The 17,693-nt window shown below is 36.9% G+C and overlaps 1 protein-coding gene across 1 annotated transcript in view; it reads right to left on the bottom strand.

The window, feature by feature from the left end:
- The window catches only part of SCN7A (sodium voltage-gated channel alpha subunit 7), an 82,115-nt gene that overhangs the window by 38,955 nt on the left and 25,467 nt on the right, over positions 1 to 17,693 (bottom strand). The window contains 5 exon segments of the mRNA XM_006083180.3: positions 3,338 to 3,538; positions 4,449 to 4,590; positions 6,328 to 6,397; positions 10,434 to 10,640; positions 15,081 to 15,172. Coding sequence (XP_006083242.3) covers positions 3,338 to 3,538; positions 4,449 to 4,590; positions 6,328 to 6,397; positions 10,434 to 10,640; positions 15,081 to 15,172 — 712 coding nt within the window.

Here is a 17,693-nt window from a genome sequence, read left to right as displayed (position 1 = left end):
CAGGGCGATGGAGAAGGTTATGGCTCTACCTTGTCACCACGCAAGAGCAGGGCCCGTGGGGGGGGGGGGTTGGGCCGATCAGGGGGTTGGTGCGCTGCACCCTGTCAAACACAGAGCCGCAGGGCAATCAGGGGATTGGGGAGCTCCCCCCTATCAGGCACAGAGCAGGGCAGATAGGGAGGTTGTGGCCCCGCCCCCTGTAACACACAGAGCCGCAGGGCGATCAGGGGGTTTGGGCGCTGCCCCCTGTCACGCTGATCCCAGTGCCGGGAGCCTTGCTGCTCCGCTGATCCCAGTGCCGGGAGGCATATTACCCTTTTACTATATAGAATAGAGGCCTGATGCATGAGTAGGGGCTGGCTGGTTTGCCCTGAAGGGTGTCCTGGATCAGGGTGGGGGTCCCCACTGGGGTGCCTGGCCAGTCTGGGTGAGGGGCTGAGGGCTGTTTTCCGGAAGCGAGTGACTGAAGCTTCCAACCGCTCCTTGTTTTCTTTTCTTTTTTTTTTTTTTTAATTCTGGGCCAGCTTTAGCTCTGAGGCCTGGCCGCTGAAAACATCGATACAGTGTTGCTAAAGCCCGGCTGAATGAAAGCCGGTTTCTGGAGTTTTGTTTATCTTCTTATTTGCAACATAGTACATAGTTGCTTAGGGTTGCAGCTGAGAGGCCGGCAAGTGAGGCGGGGAACGTTGGAATCTGTAGTCACTGGAGCAAGCGAGCCTCATGTTTGCTTCCAGCTGCCTGGCTGCCGGCCACCATCTTGGCTGACAGTTAATTTGCATATACTCACTGATTAGCCAATGAAAAGGGTAGCGGTCGTACGCTAATTACCATGTTTCTCTTTTATTAGTGTAGAAGAAGAAGATGACTTGATAAAAAGGATTACATATGTAGGTAAGTTAACATTTTCCCCTTTATGACTCAGAAGGAAACTTTAGTACCATGAACCTCCTAGCCAGCTTTACTACACATTCCAATTAGTGTCAGAGCATATATCTTGACCCTTTACTTCTCCCCATCTTTCCTATATTGAGGAGATAGAAGGGCTAAGCAGTCAGGGACAGGACCTTGGGAGAGGAAGAAGAATGGGAAAGTCCTTGAATAACATGACCTTGCAGATGTGACATGATACAGCTTTCTGACTGTAGCACAGAGACAAACAAAAGGATCTAGAATTGACCCTCGCTAGGAGGAATTGCTAAGGCAACCCAGCTGGGCGGGGAAAGAAGGGCACATGGGAGACATGAGCTTTAAAATGTATGGATGTTGCTAAGACAGGCAGCTTGCAGATAAGCAATCGCAGGGATGTTGCTAAGGCAGGATTATTTGAAAGCACCAATTGGGAGCTAGCAAAGCATGTATTTACCCTACACAAAGAAGAACACACTCTTCTCTTCTCTCTCTAGCTTCTATGGCAGGGGATAGGCTCCCCTGTACCCTTGTGGCTTATGACTGTGTGGGACTCCACACATGGACTAATGGACTTTAATTAGCTTGGATGCTGAACTACACTTGGCTACAACATGGAACGGAAGCTCTGGGAACTGGCCTATTTTTTGAACCCCAGCTGCACCTTTTCCAGGACTGGCTTGGGGTGCATGGAACTTTGGAACCTGAGACAAAGAAGCTTCACCAGTAACCTACTTTGGGCCCCTTTCCTGCTGCCACCTGTGGCGAGAAGTCCATCTATCACTCAATAAACGTTGCCTCTCTTAACCATTTTTGTCCGTGAATCCATTCTTCGCTTTTGTGAGACAACAGACTCAGACCAGAACAGAAAATTTGGCATCAATATGACAGAGTCCCTGGTATAGGGCCTTTCTATCATTTGTCAGCTCTCTCAGTCTATCCTTTTTCCATCTAATAGAGAATGTAGTTTGAGGATTTTTCCCTCCAGTGTACACAATCTTTATTAGCAGGTGTCAATAGTACAAACTAGTAAATATTCCAGAGGAATCCAAAGGAGATAGGACATGGCTCCCTTCCCCCAGCTGAGGGCCTGTAACAAGACCAGTGGAGCAGAAGCTCTTGACCGTGACCTGTGACCACTTTGGACCCAGCAGTCTTCAAACAAGATCCCAGGGGGAAAGGAGCAACACCGCTGGAGAGGCCTGGGCTGGGTACCATCATGGGCTGCTTGGCCTCTGCTTCCCACACAGCTCAACAACTCCAGGTAGGGGTGTTAGGAGACTGGCTAAAACTATCCCTCTCCAAACCAAGGCAGAGGTGTGAGGTTACCAGCTCCTGTGGGATTTGAGCCAGCTACTTCTGGTTGTTTTCCTGGGTCCTATTCTCCCATTTAGCCAACTTTACCAGCACTATTTAGATTTTAAAAAATAAATTCCTACAATTTCTTTAATGCCACTTCTGTCATTTGTTTTGATTCATAAACCAAATATTTTGCTAGGAAGCTAAAAATCTGAAAATGTATTCAAACACAACACTAAAATCATCTAAAATTACAGTACACTCTTGTGAAGTGTTACTAATCATGGATTTAATTATTCCATGAATAAAATAATTCCTATATCATGGTGCATAGTGCATTTCCTCTTAAAGGAGCTAGAAAGCCAATAAAGAATTTTTTTTCTCTTTTTAAAAATTCAGTCCTGTACTTTTATCCATGCTTTTAGTACTTTGTGATTTCTAAATTATGGAAAGCATTATCACTTTGAATTGATCACCCAAAATTTCCAAATTATGATGTGCTATCTGAAGCAAGTCTGAATTAATAAACTATAACTGCATTGTGGGAGGTGAAGTTTAAATATATATGTATACTAGAGGCCTGGTGCACAAAATTCGTGCATGGGAGGGGTCCCTCAGCCTGGCCTGCACCCTCTCTAATACAGGACCCCTTGGGGGATGTCCAACTGCCGGTTTAGGCCCGATCCCTGTGGGCCTGATCGTCCCTAACTGCCCTTCTCTGCTGGCCTGATCACCCCTAACTGCCCTCTGCTGCCAGTCTGATTACCCCTAACCACCTCTGCCTTGGCCCCTGCCACCGTGGCTTTGTCCGGAAGGAGGACCGGAAGATGTCTGGTCTATCCAGTCTAATTAGCATATTACCCTTTTATTCGTATAGATAGTTTATCAGCAGCAGTAATACATGTTTTGGAACAAAATGTATATATTAATGAAATATTAATGGTATTGGCTTTTCTTACCATAGTGCACTCAGGAAAGAATGTTATGTAGCAAAAACAAATGCTCTTATCAAAATCACTTTCAATCTTCTTATCATGCACCACACACCTATTGAGGATCTAGCAATATACTCTAAGATCTTGAGAAGATAACTCAAATTCTGTGATTCTAAGAAGCATTTTAAAAATTATACCTCAGCTGCTTCATTTTCTTCTTGAAGTAAAGTGTGCTGAAATTCTGTTTCAATCTTCTTAGTTTTTTCAGCAGCTGTCTGTTTTTCTTCTTCATAGGACATTGCAAGTATGCCCAAGAACAAACTTGCCATGTAAAAGGCAAACCAAAAACTTATTATAATAAAAAATATCATGTAGACCTTTCCAGAAGCATAAAGGATCTAAGGAGAGGTGGAAAACAGGACAAAAAAGATGTTATTTGTCTTCCTGTAATCTTCTTTTTTTAAATAAAAATGAAGTTTTTATGAAAATAATTTAGTCATAAGTGAAATGTAATCACAAGACAGTTCAAGTACTGGCTCTATTGGAAAAATAAGCAAAACGAAATTTAACTTTAGATTTATCTAAGGTATAAAATATATCTAATATCCTTTTATATTAACTATGTTACTAAAATAGCATTGCATATTCTACTGTGCGAAACTTCTCTGAATAAAAAAACTGAATCTTTGTTTTAATTAATATTATATCTTCTTGAGAAACTATGGCACACAAATCATCAATGATGAAGACAGACTTTCAGAATTTGGATTTCAAGTCTGATAACAGCAAGCCTTCTGTTACAACTGAGGCATGATTGAATATTAAAGAGAAATGAGAATACGAGAATTGAAAAGAAATAGCCCATTGTAGGTATTCAATAAATAATTATGTAATACTTGGTAATCTCATAGGTTCAAATTTGTGACTGAAGAATTGGTACCTAGAAATCTTCTTAACTTAGTTCATATCACAGAGCAGGACAGTGATCCTGTATATACCTGTGTTGTAACTTTGGAGAGGTTACCCACCCACTGTGATCTTAGTGTCTTCATATAAAAATCATATATATATGACATAACCTTTACAACAATCCTATTGTAAAGGTTAAATGAGATGTCACACATAAGAGTACAGACCACAACACAGTGTTAGGGTATAGTTTGACCCATAATAATTCTTGTTCTCTTTCCTTCTGTCTTCAAATACTTCACATCAAAATGTAATAAACTATGTTACATTTGAACATTGTCTTGGAAGGGGGGGCATGGTACCATTCTCATGTGCATGGCAGATTCTCTCTGTTCTTACCTGATGATACAGTGCTTCAGGGTAATCCTGCGTCATCAACCGGAATAGGGCTAACAAGGCCCAGCCAAAGTTGTCAAAATTTGTGTAGCCATTATCAGGATTCATGCCAGCTTTTATACACTCATATCCTTCAGGACACTGACTAAATAAAGAATACAAAGAAAAGAGCAACTGCTTACTTTTAGGTGACTTCCAGATTATGGTCAAATCATAAATATAGAACATTTGCCCATAAATAATAAAGGGCTCTTGTTTCCATAGGGAGCAATCTTCTCCCAAACAATTTCCAGTGGAAAGCTGCAAATGAGGTAGATTTTTAAGTTGGTATAAGTGAAGAGTGTTAATTAAGCTAAAAGGGAAAGGGACCTGACAAGTGCTTTTTGCCAAGCCTTTGTTAAAGTTTTCTTTAGTACCCAATTTCAAAGTGAAAGTATAAATGATGAAATATAACATAATAAAAATAAAACTGCACGAGTTAAGGGTTTAACTTTCAATTGGTCTCACCTCACATCCTTAGATCCTTATATTTAAGGGTGAGAAAACATTTATTACATCAATAATTACAAGCAGTACTTGCACTACCATGGAAAGAACAAATACTATTTCATTTCCTTTTATGGAGTCTTCATACTTTTATCTACTGGGGGCTTGAGTGTTGTGGTCAGTTATTACAGTAGTGGCCCAATAAGTGAGGCTTCCCTCTATCCATGTGCATTCCTAGTTGCCTCAGACATTATTTTGGCTTTGGCCATGTGTCTTATTTTGAACATTGGCTAATGGTTAATAAATGTGATACAAACAGAGGTATAAAAAGTAATTATGCATCGAGGCTTGCTAAACTTTTGATTCACATAATCTGAACAAATGAATATTTGTTCTTATCTTAAGGCACTAACTTTTGGGATCATTTACTCTGCAGCAAAGTATGATGGCTACAGGTGAAGTATTGCATGACTTTCTGGCCTTGAAATATATCATTGTGATTCTGGATATCTATAACCAGATATCTTCGATATGTGTTAGGAATGTCCACAAAGAGGGCTAGCTGGTGTTGAATACGACAGACACAATGGGCTGAGCTCACAATTTGGACTTGAGAATAGAGTGTAAACTCAGAAGTAGCTGGGCAAAGAGTTGAGCAAGCGACAAATATCTAAATCAATCAAATAGAACAAAACTGCATAATTTAGGTTCCTCTCCCCATCATGTGCCATTTGTCAACCTGGGCCCGTGAGCCTAAGAAAAAGTAAGCCTACAGATGGGCATCAAGTCATCAGCTGAGGGAAGTAGCATAAGGAACTCTGTAAGGCATTGCACTGTCAAGAAGCACTTTATTTCTACTTTCTGAAATTAGGACAAGATATGAGAGTTGTGTTCCCCCTGAAGAATTACTTATAAATATTATTTTCAAGAACAATAAGCTTTTTCTTAATTAAAATTATAGTCATAAAAGATAGATAAGCCATAAATAAGTGAAATAACAGCAAATCTTTAGTATTTCTTTCATCAAAGGCTTGGGGACAAAGAAAAGATTTTATTGTCTTTTTTAGTAATTTCCACTAGCTCTGAGGCACACTAAAAACAAAAAAATCAGATCTTGTTTAAGCCCCAGTTCTGCTGTTTACTAATGACCTTAAGCAAATTATTTAGCTAGCTTGACTATTGTTTTCTAAAAAAAAAAAATAGAATTGGTTTAATAGCATTCCATACTATTCATTCTCAGCATGGTTTCAATGAAAAACAAAACAAAACAAAACAAACAGAACAAATAAGAGATTATCTAATCAAACCGGAACCATAAGTAAAGATAATAATTATCCAATAAATACAATTGATTGGTGATACTGACTTGACAGAAGAAAACTTTAACCTCACTTACCTGGCATCTGATCTGTTGCCACAAAGGAGAGCATATCTTTCTCCTTCCAAATAATAAAAGTTTTCTGTTTCTGAAAATAAGAAAGAAATTATATTCTATATCTAATTTTCTAAGCTTGAGTGAACAGCATATCTGAAAGCCATTTAAACCTCTATAGTGAGAAGGAATTAGCATATAGCTTGTTTTTTTAAATTTTTTTTATTGTCTAAAGTTTTACATATGTCTCCTTTTTCCCCATTGACATCCCCCCCCCCCCCCGCAAGCCATTCCCACCCCAGGCAAGCCCCCACCACCCCAGTGTCTGTGTCCATTGGTTATGCTAATATGCATGCATACAAGTCCTTTGGTTGCTCTCTAACGCCCCCCCCACCACCACCTCCACTGCCATTTGTCTCTGGATCTATTTTTGTTCATCAAATTATGTTAATCATTATATCCCACATATGAATTAGATCATGTGATATTTATCTTTCTCCAACTGACTTATTTTGCTTAGCATAATGCTCTCCAGTTCCATCCATGCTGTTGCAAATGGTAAAAGTTCTTTCTTTTTTTTTCTCCTTCTTTTTTATAGCAGCATAGTATTCCATTGTGTAGATGTACCACAGTTTTTTAATCCACTCATCTGCTGATGGGCACTTAGGCTGTTTCCAAATCTTAGCTATTGTAAATTGTGCTGCTATGACCAAAGGGGTGCATATATCCTTTCTGACTGGTGTTTTTGCTTTCTTGGGATATAGTCCTAGAAGTGGCATTACTGGGTCAAGTGGGAGTTCCATTTTTAACTTTTTGAGGAAACTCCATACTTTTATCAAGAAAGCTGTCTCAGCATCTGATGCACAGGCAAAAAGTCCTCTGGCAATCCACCTACTTCACTGACCTGAAAGTGATAAACTCAGTATTGAAAGAGAAGAATCCCTTTCAAAATTAGAGTTCAAGAAAATGAATATAACCAGCCAGGTACATCCAGACCCCTGAAGGAAAAATTCCTAAAACTAATATGTTGGAAAGCCACGGGCCTTTATCTCCAGGATTTATTCCTGATGCTCTTCCTGAGCAGAAGACCAGATTTTCTGTCTTTGGGTTTAATTTCCATTCTTTTCTCACTTCGAAGCTTATTTTTCTTCATTGAGCATCCAGCGCCAATTATTTCCATGGTGTCACCTATTTTGACCACAACCTAAACTGATCTGAATTACAGCCCATAGAATTTATCTAGATATCCTTACTTGTCAATTAAAATGTAAACTGGATATTTATAAATATAGTTACCAAGGTTGGGAACATGCATCCCTAGAACCATTGATTTTTAGATTCTAAATTCAAATCACAGAAATCAAACCCATGAGAGCAGTTCTGAGCATGTGTATGTGTGTGTGTGTGAGAGAGAGAGTATGTACATGCAAAAATGTATATGTACACAAAATTGTATATGTTATATATACAAAATTGAATTACTCCAATCTCAAATAATGTCACTTAAATTTGTCATCTAAAATAATTTTAGAAGAATTTTTAAATCATACATAATTAGAAACCATTGATCAACCTCTTGAATAGCAGTTAAAAAGGAAATGACAATCAAAGAACTTATGTGCATATCTGCATAACCCAAGGACACAGACAATAGTGAGGTGAAAGCCAGGGGAGGGGATAGGAGTGAGAAGGTGGGAGTCAAGGGGGAAAAAGGGGACATCAGTAATAGATTCAATAATAAAGGTAAATTTTAAAAAAACAATTGAACTTTGACATTAGTGAAACTGGACAGTCCCAAATACTATTCTATGAACAAGGACTATGACATGGCAATTAGGTTAATAATATTATATTTTCAGCGGGTCCTAGCATGCTATTTGACTATTTTAAAGAGGTAATCTTTAAAAGTGATTTGTTCTTAATATATTTTAACAAAGATGAAAATAACCTGTTTCCTTAGCAATAATTAATGAAGTAGCAAAAATTATTTTTAAGTAATTAGCATATTTTGTTACATTGTCAAAGGAACCAAAGGGTATTTCAATTGGAATCTAACATTTACTAATCTATCTCCTGATGTCCTCACCACTAAAATTAGGGCCTTGAAATAGACACATACCATAAGGAAACATTCCACATACTCATATACTAATAATTCTGTATTACTTGCATCATTATCATTTCATGGGGAAAACTAAAGAGTAAAATTTATTAAGATTTGTTTTAGAACTTATTAAATCCAAAGTATAAATTAATGTAGAAGGACTACATAAGATTAATCAATATTTGTTTTTTATTAGTTGAAAAATATGCTTTTATTTTTTTCTAAATGCTGTCAGAAAGGACCTGATAATTTTAATGTGAGAAAAAAAAATCCAGTAAGAGTATGGTTTGTGTAAAGGGAAGGGGTATTAAACCCGAATTTTGCTTGGAGAGAATCCTGATTTTATCCCCATGTAGTTACAGTACTCTGGAGCATTCACTAAATTTCTCTGAACTTCATTTCCTTCTTTGTAACAGGGGTTATTCATGTCTCCTCTGCAAGGTTGTGGTAAAGATTAGAATCCAGGATATACAAAACCTTATTATGATTCAATAATAAATAGGCAAATAACCCAGATAAATGGATCTGAATAGACATTTCTCCAAAGAAGAAAGTGAAAGAAGTTAGTCACAACAGACCATACACTGCTTGATTCCATTTAAATGAAACTAGAGGCCTGGTGCACAAAAATTTGTGCACTTGGGAAGGTCCCTCAGCCCAGCCTTTGCCCTCTCACAGTCTGGGACCCCTCAGGGAATGATCACCTGCTGGCTTAGGCCCACACCTTGTGCCTAAGCTGGCAGTCAGACATCCCTCTGGCAGCCCGGGAGCCATTGGGGGATGTCCACTTGCAAGCAGGGAGAATGCCAAGCTGCAGTCGGACATCTTTAGTGATGCCGAGGAGGTGGGAGAGGCTCTCACCACCACTACTGTACTGGCAGCCGTCAGCCAGGCTTGTGGCTGTGAAGAGCTCCCCCTGTGGGAGCACACTGACCACCAGTAGGCAGCTCCTGCATTGAGCGTCTGCCCCCTGGTGGTCAGTGTATGTCATAGTGACCAGTGATTCCAAGTCACTCTGCTGTTAGGGTCCATTTGCATATTAGCCTCTTATTATATAGGATAGAGGCCTGGTGCATGGGCGGGGGCCGGCTGGTTTGCCCTGAAGGGTGTCCTGGATCAGGGTGGGGATCCCGCTGGGGGGCCTGGCCAGCCGCCTGGATGAGGGGCTGAGGGCCATTTTCAGGCTGGTCACACCCCCTTCAGGGAGGGAGGTCTTGCTGGGTTGCCTGTCCAGCTGGGGTGAGGGGCTGATGGCTGTTTGCAGGCTGGCCACAGCCCCTTCAGTGTGGGTCCCCGATGGGGTGCCTGGTCAGCCCAGGTGAGGGATTGATGGCTGTTTGCAGGCTGGCCACAGCCCCTTCATGGTAGAGGGTCCTGCTGGAGTCCCTGGCCAGTCTGGGTGAGAGGCTGATGGCTGTTTGCAGGCTGGCCACAGCCCCCAGCCACCCAAGCTCCCAGTGGAGGCTGGCTGGAAGCAGGTATCTGGGATTTATTTGTCTTCTATTATTGAAACTTTGTTGCCTTGAGCAGAGGCCACCTCCAGCCAGAGCAGGCGGGAAGCTTGGCTTCCTCCATCGCTGGAGCAACCAAGCCTCCTACTTGCTCCAGCTCCATGGCTGCTGGCTGCCATCTTGGTTGGGTTAATTTGCATATAGTCACTCTGATGGGCTGGTGGGCATGGGTTGGGCATAGCGAAGGTACAGTCAATTATCATCTTTGTCTTTATTAGTGCAGATGTCCAGAATAGAAAAGTATATAGACACAAAGAGTAGATTAGTGGTTGCCAGGGTCTGGTGCAAGGGGAATGAGAAGTGATTGCTAATGGATAGGAGTTTCTGTTTAGGGTGATGAAAATGTCCTGGAATTAGATAGCGGTGATGGTTATACAACCTTGTGAACAAACTAAAACTGTGACTATTATGGTACGTAAATTATACTGCAATTTAAAAAAATAGAACTAAAAATATCCCTCGCCCCCCCTAACGAACATTTAAATTGTTTGACATAGATGGCAAGCGATTCTTACCTCGACTATAACATGGGTTTCTGGTTCTGTTGTGCAGGGTTTCAGTTTCATTTTCTTGGGGCCATCGGAAACATTTATGCTTTAGTTTGCCCATGAAGAACCCCATCCCAATTAGAGAAAATATGATCAGAAAAAATAGAGTAAGGATAATGACACCAGTAAGTTTCTTCAAGCATTGGAGCAGGATCCCTACATAAGATTTCACACCTGAAAAGAGACAAGTTTGTTTTCAATAAAGTAAAGTACTTTAGTAAAGCTGCATTAGCAAACTTCTTCCATGGCAAATACATATCCATTGAAATTGGTAGCTTTGCGTTTCATAATCTAATTTACCATCATCTAGGTCAGTGATGGCGAACCTATGACACGGGTGTCAGAAGTGACACGCGAACTCATTTTTTGGTTGATTTTTCTTTGTTAAATGGCATTTAAATATATAAAATAAATATCAAAAATGTAAGCCTTTGTTTTACTATGCTTGCAAATATCAAAAAATTTCTATATATGACACGGAACCAGAGTTAAGTTAGGGTTTTTCAAAATGCTGACATGCCAAGCTCAAAAGGTTCGCCATCACTGATCTAGGTCTAATAAATAAAATGAATAAAACACCAAACTTTAAGGTTTTTGTATAATTGCTAATTTTTTATACTTAACAAAATAATGTAGTCACAACATATTTTAAAATTAGTCATTTGTTTGTTTCTCTATACTACATAAAGGACAGGCTATCTCTCTTGATTACTGATTTTCATATCAATCACTATTGTTTGTAAGCATAAGTAAAGGTATAGAGTTATTAATCAAAATGGGTTGAAAATGTTGAAACAAAAACTAGTTTGAAACAGCAGTATTCTATAATATTCTTTCATTAATTATTAAGAATTCATTTTTTTGGAGCTGATTAAATAAGAGATGTTAAACTAATGCATAAACTAAACACTACATATGTATATAATCAAGTCTTCATTAAAAATATAATATTTAAAAAGTATTTCCATTTTATTAGAAGAAAAATGGGATAACTTTACTCTAATGTAATTTCTTTGATTACCATAATGAACTTTTAAAACATGTACATTTGCAATGTACTTCTGTTTGGCAATGTCCCGAGTCCTCTGTATATTATTTTACTGAAAAATGTTTCATATTGTTTTATTGGAGTAGCTCTTAAATAAGAACACATGTATGTGTGTATATGTGTATATATGTATATGTATATATATATATATGTATATACTACATATATACCAAGTTTTTGTGAGTTTTAATCTATTGGTAACATTTTGTTTGAAGGTAAAAAAGTCACCATCCAATTTTACAGAATCAAACTTATTAATAATATAATTTTCTTTGTTATCTACCATTTATTGCTACCTACCACATGCCAACTTTGACTTTGATTTCTTGGTATTACTTTCCCCTTCATTTTACTTTTAAACTTTTATTTTGTTTTAGTTTAGGTATCTCTGGTGGAGTTCAATTTATTTCTGATTTAATATTAAAGTCTCTACATCTTGACAGAAAAATTTAACCCAATTATTTTTATTTTCATAAATTGCCTTTATTTGGATTGGCCTTTACCATTTTGTTTTTTTATTTTTATGTTTCCCTTATGATTTCTATGTGTTTTATCTTTATTAAATAAATTTTAATATTTTTTTCTTCTAGTATGTCTATTTTGAGCACCTGTATCAAACTTAAATTCTTATTTTGAACAAACATACTCTCTACATAAAAAATTACACTGTATCTACTATAGTCTTCTCATATAAGAACATAATAATATTTGCTTTCTCACATTTCTCAATTTCTAGTTCTCATTTTTGTTAATATAATTTTGAACCTCTGACCTAATTATAATAGTTGAATTTTATGTATTTGCATTATATATTATGTTTCATGACTTGTAGGAAAGATAACATTGATATTCATACAAAGGCTTGTCAGAAAATAAAATTTGTGCAAGTAGGGAGTGGAGGAGACTTGGATGAATGTGCCTGACCTAAAGGTAAGCTGCTCTACAATTACAGGTGGTAGTTGCATCCAGGAATTTGGCTGGATTGATGCTGACAATTTATCCAAATTAATTTAGATTTTAATGTTAAAACCACCAGGTTTTTATAAGGTTGGTATCTATTCCAAAGTTTGTAAGAGCACAGACAACATATGTTTCTAGTTCAAGAATGTCCCACAGATGTTCATGCTAGAATTTATAATTTATAATATTTGTATTCTGTTTTTCAACCCACTAACAACATAATTTGGAATTCATTCTCTGTTGAAATGATTTAATACTTCATTGCGATTACTTTTGATAGTAAATCTTCTTATTGCGGAATATTTTATTTTTATATTTTTGTTTTTCAGCAGATATTCAGGAAAGATACACATGTAAAATTCAAGAACTCTGGGGCTGGCTGAGATTATTTTTCTGTTGACTTCACACATAAATGACAAACAGGTATGACGTTCTGGTGTCATAAATTCCCTGCTGACAGCCCTCCAAGTTCTGAAACTCTACTGCCCACTCACAAGGTCTAAGGATTACCTTTCCATAGGCTCTTTTTCTTTGCTTTTTTGCTTGTAGGGGTTTTATAATACTTTTATAAGTGTATCCTTTATTTATTTTATTTGTTTATTTATTTATTTGTCTAGTATAAGATGAGCTTTTTCCATTTGTGACTAAGGTCTTGATTTAAGTGATTAAAAAATTCTAGTGTATTTTTTAATAATTTGTCTTTTACATTATTCTGTCTCTTTTTTAGTATTGCCTATTATCCATAAAATGAAACTTAAGTTTTCTCTCCTTTATTAATCCATCCAATTTTTGGTTCTACTGTATTAATATAGAATGTCTCTAATTTTTCTGTACAATAGGTTTTGCTTTACCATAATACTATACAGATGATACTATATTTTACTGCCATCAGATATTAACCAAAGTTATTATAATTTTATCATACTTTAGTTTTAACAGTATTTTTATTTGTCATTTTATAATCTTGTTCCTCTTTTGCTTCAAAGAGTCTCGATTTTCTTCTATTAGGACTACAAAATATGATTTTTTTATGCTTGCTCCTATTTCTTAGAGCACTGTTTTTATGAAAAAGAGAATTATTTTCATTATCTCAAATAGTATGTTTCTCTTTCTATGTTGCAAAATATTTTTATACATTTTATATTGCTGCCATGTGCCTTCATTATTTTCTCCCTTGTAAAGAGCAGGTCCTACCAGCCTGTGTGCTCTGAACTCTAGTGTGTGTATTCCTATGGTATTAACTGGGATCCACCTGATTTTTTCTATAATCCTTGCCAAGATGAAGATGCAGTTGATGCAATTTTATGTTCTAGTGATTTGTAGAGACTAGTAAGGAAGTTCAGACTGTGACTATCCCTACCAGGGCAAGTATCACTGGTTTCTTCACTGGGTTTGGTAAAACTGCTATGCCACAAATCATATTTATTATATGCCTCTACTGAGATATAATTCACAAACCATACAATTCACCCATTTAATGTGTACAATTTAATGTTTCAGTATGGCTACATGGTTATGCATCCATCACCACACTCCCCCAATCTTTTTGCTGTTTTGCCAACCTGGAATTTGGTTGGATTGATACATAGTATGCATGTGTTTGGCACTCTTCATGGTGTACCAGTGCACAAAAGTTGCCTGTAGTTCTTACTTTTGGTATTATCACACTTGCCTCAGGGCTTATTGATCTAACTATTTCATACTACTCTGAATCATAGCAGTAAAAAAAAAACAACAAAAAAACCCCACAACTCTCTGATTGGAGTTTTCCTATTTTATTGTTTTTATTCATTCTGAATAACAAATTAGAAGGTTTTAAGGTATCTTCAGGAATGGGGGCTAAAATTAGTCCTCAGCATCTTCCATCAATGTGGTCACAGCCTTACTTAGCAGGAACTCCTTGAATTTTGTGGCATATGGAATGCACCCTATCCAAGCACTCAGAACAAAAGGGAATTTGTTCTATTTTATATTACTTTATTCATTTCATCTGATTGTTAGATGCAATTAGAAAAGGAAGAAGTTAGATTGGATATCTGTCTAGGCTGCTGTCACTCTAAGAAGTCTAAAGACGCCCTGACCTGTTTGGCTCAGTGGATAGAGTGTCGGCCTGTGGACTGAAGGGTCCCGGGTTCAATTCTGGTCAAGGGCATGTACCTTGGTTGCGGGCACATCCCCAGTGGGGGGTGTGCAGGAGGCAGCTGATCGATGTTTCTAAATCTCTATCCCTCTCCCTTCCTCTCTGTAAAAAATCAATAAAATATATTTTAAAAAAAGAAGTCTAAAGACAATTTTATAAGATCATATTTAAGATATAAGAATAAATAAATAAATATTAAAAAATAGAAAAATTATCTTTTCAATTGATCGCTATATTTTATAATTAATGAACCGACCTCAAATAAATAACAGTCAAATGTGTAATTTTTTTGCCTTTCCTGTAGTGACTGAAACAGATTTAAAGATCAGATAATTCATTAATTGAACAAGCTGAAGCAGTATTCAATTTAATATTTCTCCAAACAATAACAGAGGAATTCAAATAAATATATGGAAATACATAAAACAAAATGAAGAAAAGGAACTCAATGTCAAGAATTTCTTACCTTGGTTTAAGGGAATAATTTTCAAAATTCTCAAACTTCTTGCAACTCTAAATATTGGTGTGAAGTTTAGAGGCGAATATATTGTTATGTGCCTGTGGAATTAAGTTAGAGTTATATAGAGGTTATGCTACGTATCTTTGGCTCCTTATGTTCTTTAAAACTTATTTTAAAAGCCATGTATCCAAACATTTCCCTTGCTCTCATTACTCCATTTTGCAAATAGTTTTATTACTGATTGGAAGACAAAGATTGCTACAATGTGCAAAGTAGCCGGGTTAATATTAATCCACAAACGAATTATGAGAATTTATAAATTTTGACACTGTGAGTACTTTTAAGTCCATATTGATGTCATCTTCATAAATATTTTGTTATCTAACTAACAAAACGATTATTTAAAATAAAAAACCACAGTCTTTTAAAGGAATGAGCTTCAAGGGTTTAAGGTGATTTTGGTGATGACAATGGTAATGGTGGTGATAGCAGAAGGCAGGGTACATACTGGTCCAGAGCACAGACGCTGGAGCCAGACTGCCTGTGTAGAAATCCAGGCTCCACTCTTTACGAGCTGTGTGACAGAGAAAAATTACTTAACCTTTCTTGCCTCAGTTTCCTCAGAAGTAAGGTGGGGGTAATACTTCCTTTTTCAGAGGGTTGGGACTACTAGATGTACCAGTTAATAATGGTGGATGTTGTAATAAAAAAGAACACGATAATTTCAAGAGAAACATCAAAAGTGCTTTGTTCAAAGTAATGTCCATCGCTAGCTACACATTTCCCCCATCTTTCAGGTAATTTATGGATACCGTCCCAATAGAACTTTTCTTGTTTTGAGGCAAACCATTCAGAGACCCAATTTTCCACTTCTTCGTACGTTTTGAAGCGCTGCTCAGAAAGTGCATGTGCCATTGATAAGAACAAGTGGTAATCTGAAGGAGCAAGGTCTGGTGAACACAGCACGTGGATTAATACTTCCCAGGCAAGATCTTTTAATGTGTCTTTAACTGGTTTTGAAGTGTGTGATGGTACGTCATCATAAAGCAAAATTACTTTGCCGTGTCTTCTGGCACATTCTGGTCATTTCATGATCAGAGCATGGTTCACATTTATTATTTGTTGTTGGTAGCAATCTGTATTAACAGTTCACCTGGTTTTAGAAGCTCATAATACACCACACCTTCCTGATCCCACCAAACTCAGAGCATTGTCTTCTTTCCAAAGCGATTTGGCCTTGCAGTCGATGTTGATGGTTGACCTGGATCAACCCATGATTTTGTGCATTTGGGATTCTCAAAATAAATCCACTTTTCATCGCCAGTCACAATTCAATGCAAAAAAAGACTTTCTTTCGTGCTGGTGAAGCAACATTTTACTGGTGACTTTGCGGTTTCCCATTTGTCTTTTGTTCAGTTGATGTGGCGCCCATTTTCCTTCCTTTAAAATCTTTCCAATTGCTTGTAAACAATCAGAAATTGTTTGCTGAGCAACATTTAATATTTCTGCAAGTTGTTTTTGAGTTTGACACGCATCTTCATCCAATAATGCTTAAAATTGTTGGTCTTCAAATGTTTTCAGTTGATCTGGACGTTCTTTGTCTTTCACATCGAAATCATCACTTTTAAAGCATTTAAATCAGCGTTCACAATTATCTTGAGATGGAGCTTGTTCACCATAAGCTTCCCGAAATATACAATAACTTCTTTAAAATAAAGTAATGAATTAAAACTTTCCGCAAATGCTCTTTTTTTTGGCACGAAATTCGATATTTTTAAGTTTAAAAATATCTATGATGTTAACACCTTCAGAAAATTTGACATATGAAGTTTTGAAGCTTGCTATCAATACAACAAAATAACATACATATCAAATTGCATATATATCAACATACTAGTATGTGTAACTCCATCTGTTGAAAAAAAATCCGCATTATTAACTGGTACACCTAGTAGATCAGCTAATATATGTAAAGTGCATAGAAAAGCAACTGGCACATGCTATAAGATATCTAAATGTTAGCTATTAGCTAAGTGTTTGCTAACACAACAGCAGAAATAATGATAGCAATAGTATAAGCAGTAGTGATAATTGCAATAATTTTAGCTACTATTTTTTTATTGCTTACCATATGGCAGACAATAATTATTAACCTTTATAAAGATTTTTTGAAGAAAAATTCTTGACCCAAAATCTAGAAATAGAATATTATTTTTAACTTCTTTAATAGAGGTTCAACACCATTGATCACTCAGCTACAAAGCAGAGTATATTAAACAGATGCATTAAAAAAATAAATACATATGTAAATCATTAGAATTTAATGTAACAACACTTTAGGAAATGTAGAAAACGTATATGTGTGTGTTTTTAAAATATCTTATTCAGATATCTAATATATTTACTGGTGTTAAGAAATGTAGCTAAAAAAAAATGTAATTGGGAGACAGAACCAAATATGCTACTATCCTCTGCTAAGTCTCCAGAAGATTTTCTGCTCGTTAAAACTAATTTAAAAAGCAAAAATTCAACCTCTATTTTCTTTATTTCATGTAGAAAATATAGATAATATCCCATTCCTTTCATTTTATTCCATATTCTATGACCTAGTTCAGTTGG

This window comes from Myotis lucifugus, unplaced genomic scaffold, assembly GCF_000147115.1.
Source record: "Myotis lucifugus unplaced genomic scaffold, Myoluc2.0 scaffold_5, whole genome shotgun sequence".
NCBI classification, from domain to species: Eukaryota; Metazoa; Chordata; class Mammalia; order Chiroptera; family Vespertilionidae; genus Myotis; species Myotis lucifugus.
This window is presented reverse-complemented; position numbering and strand designations above follow the sequence as displayed.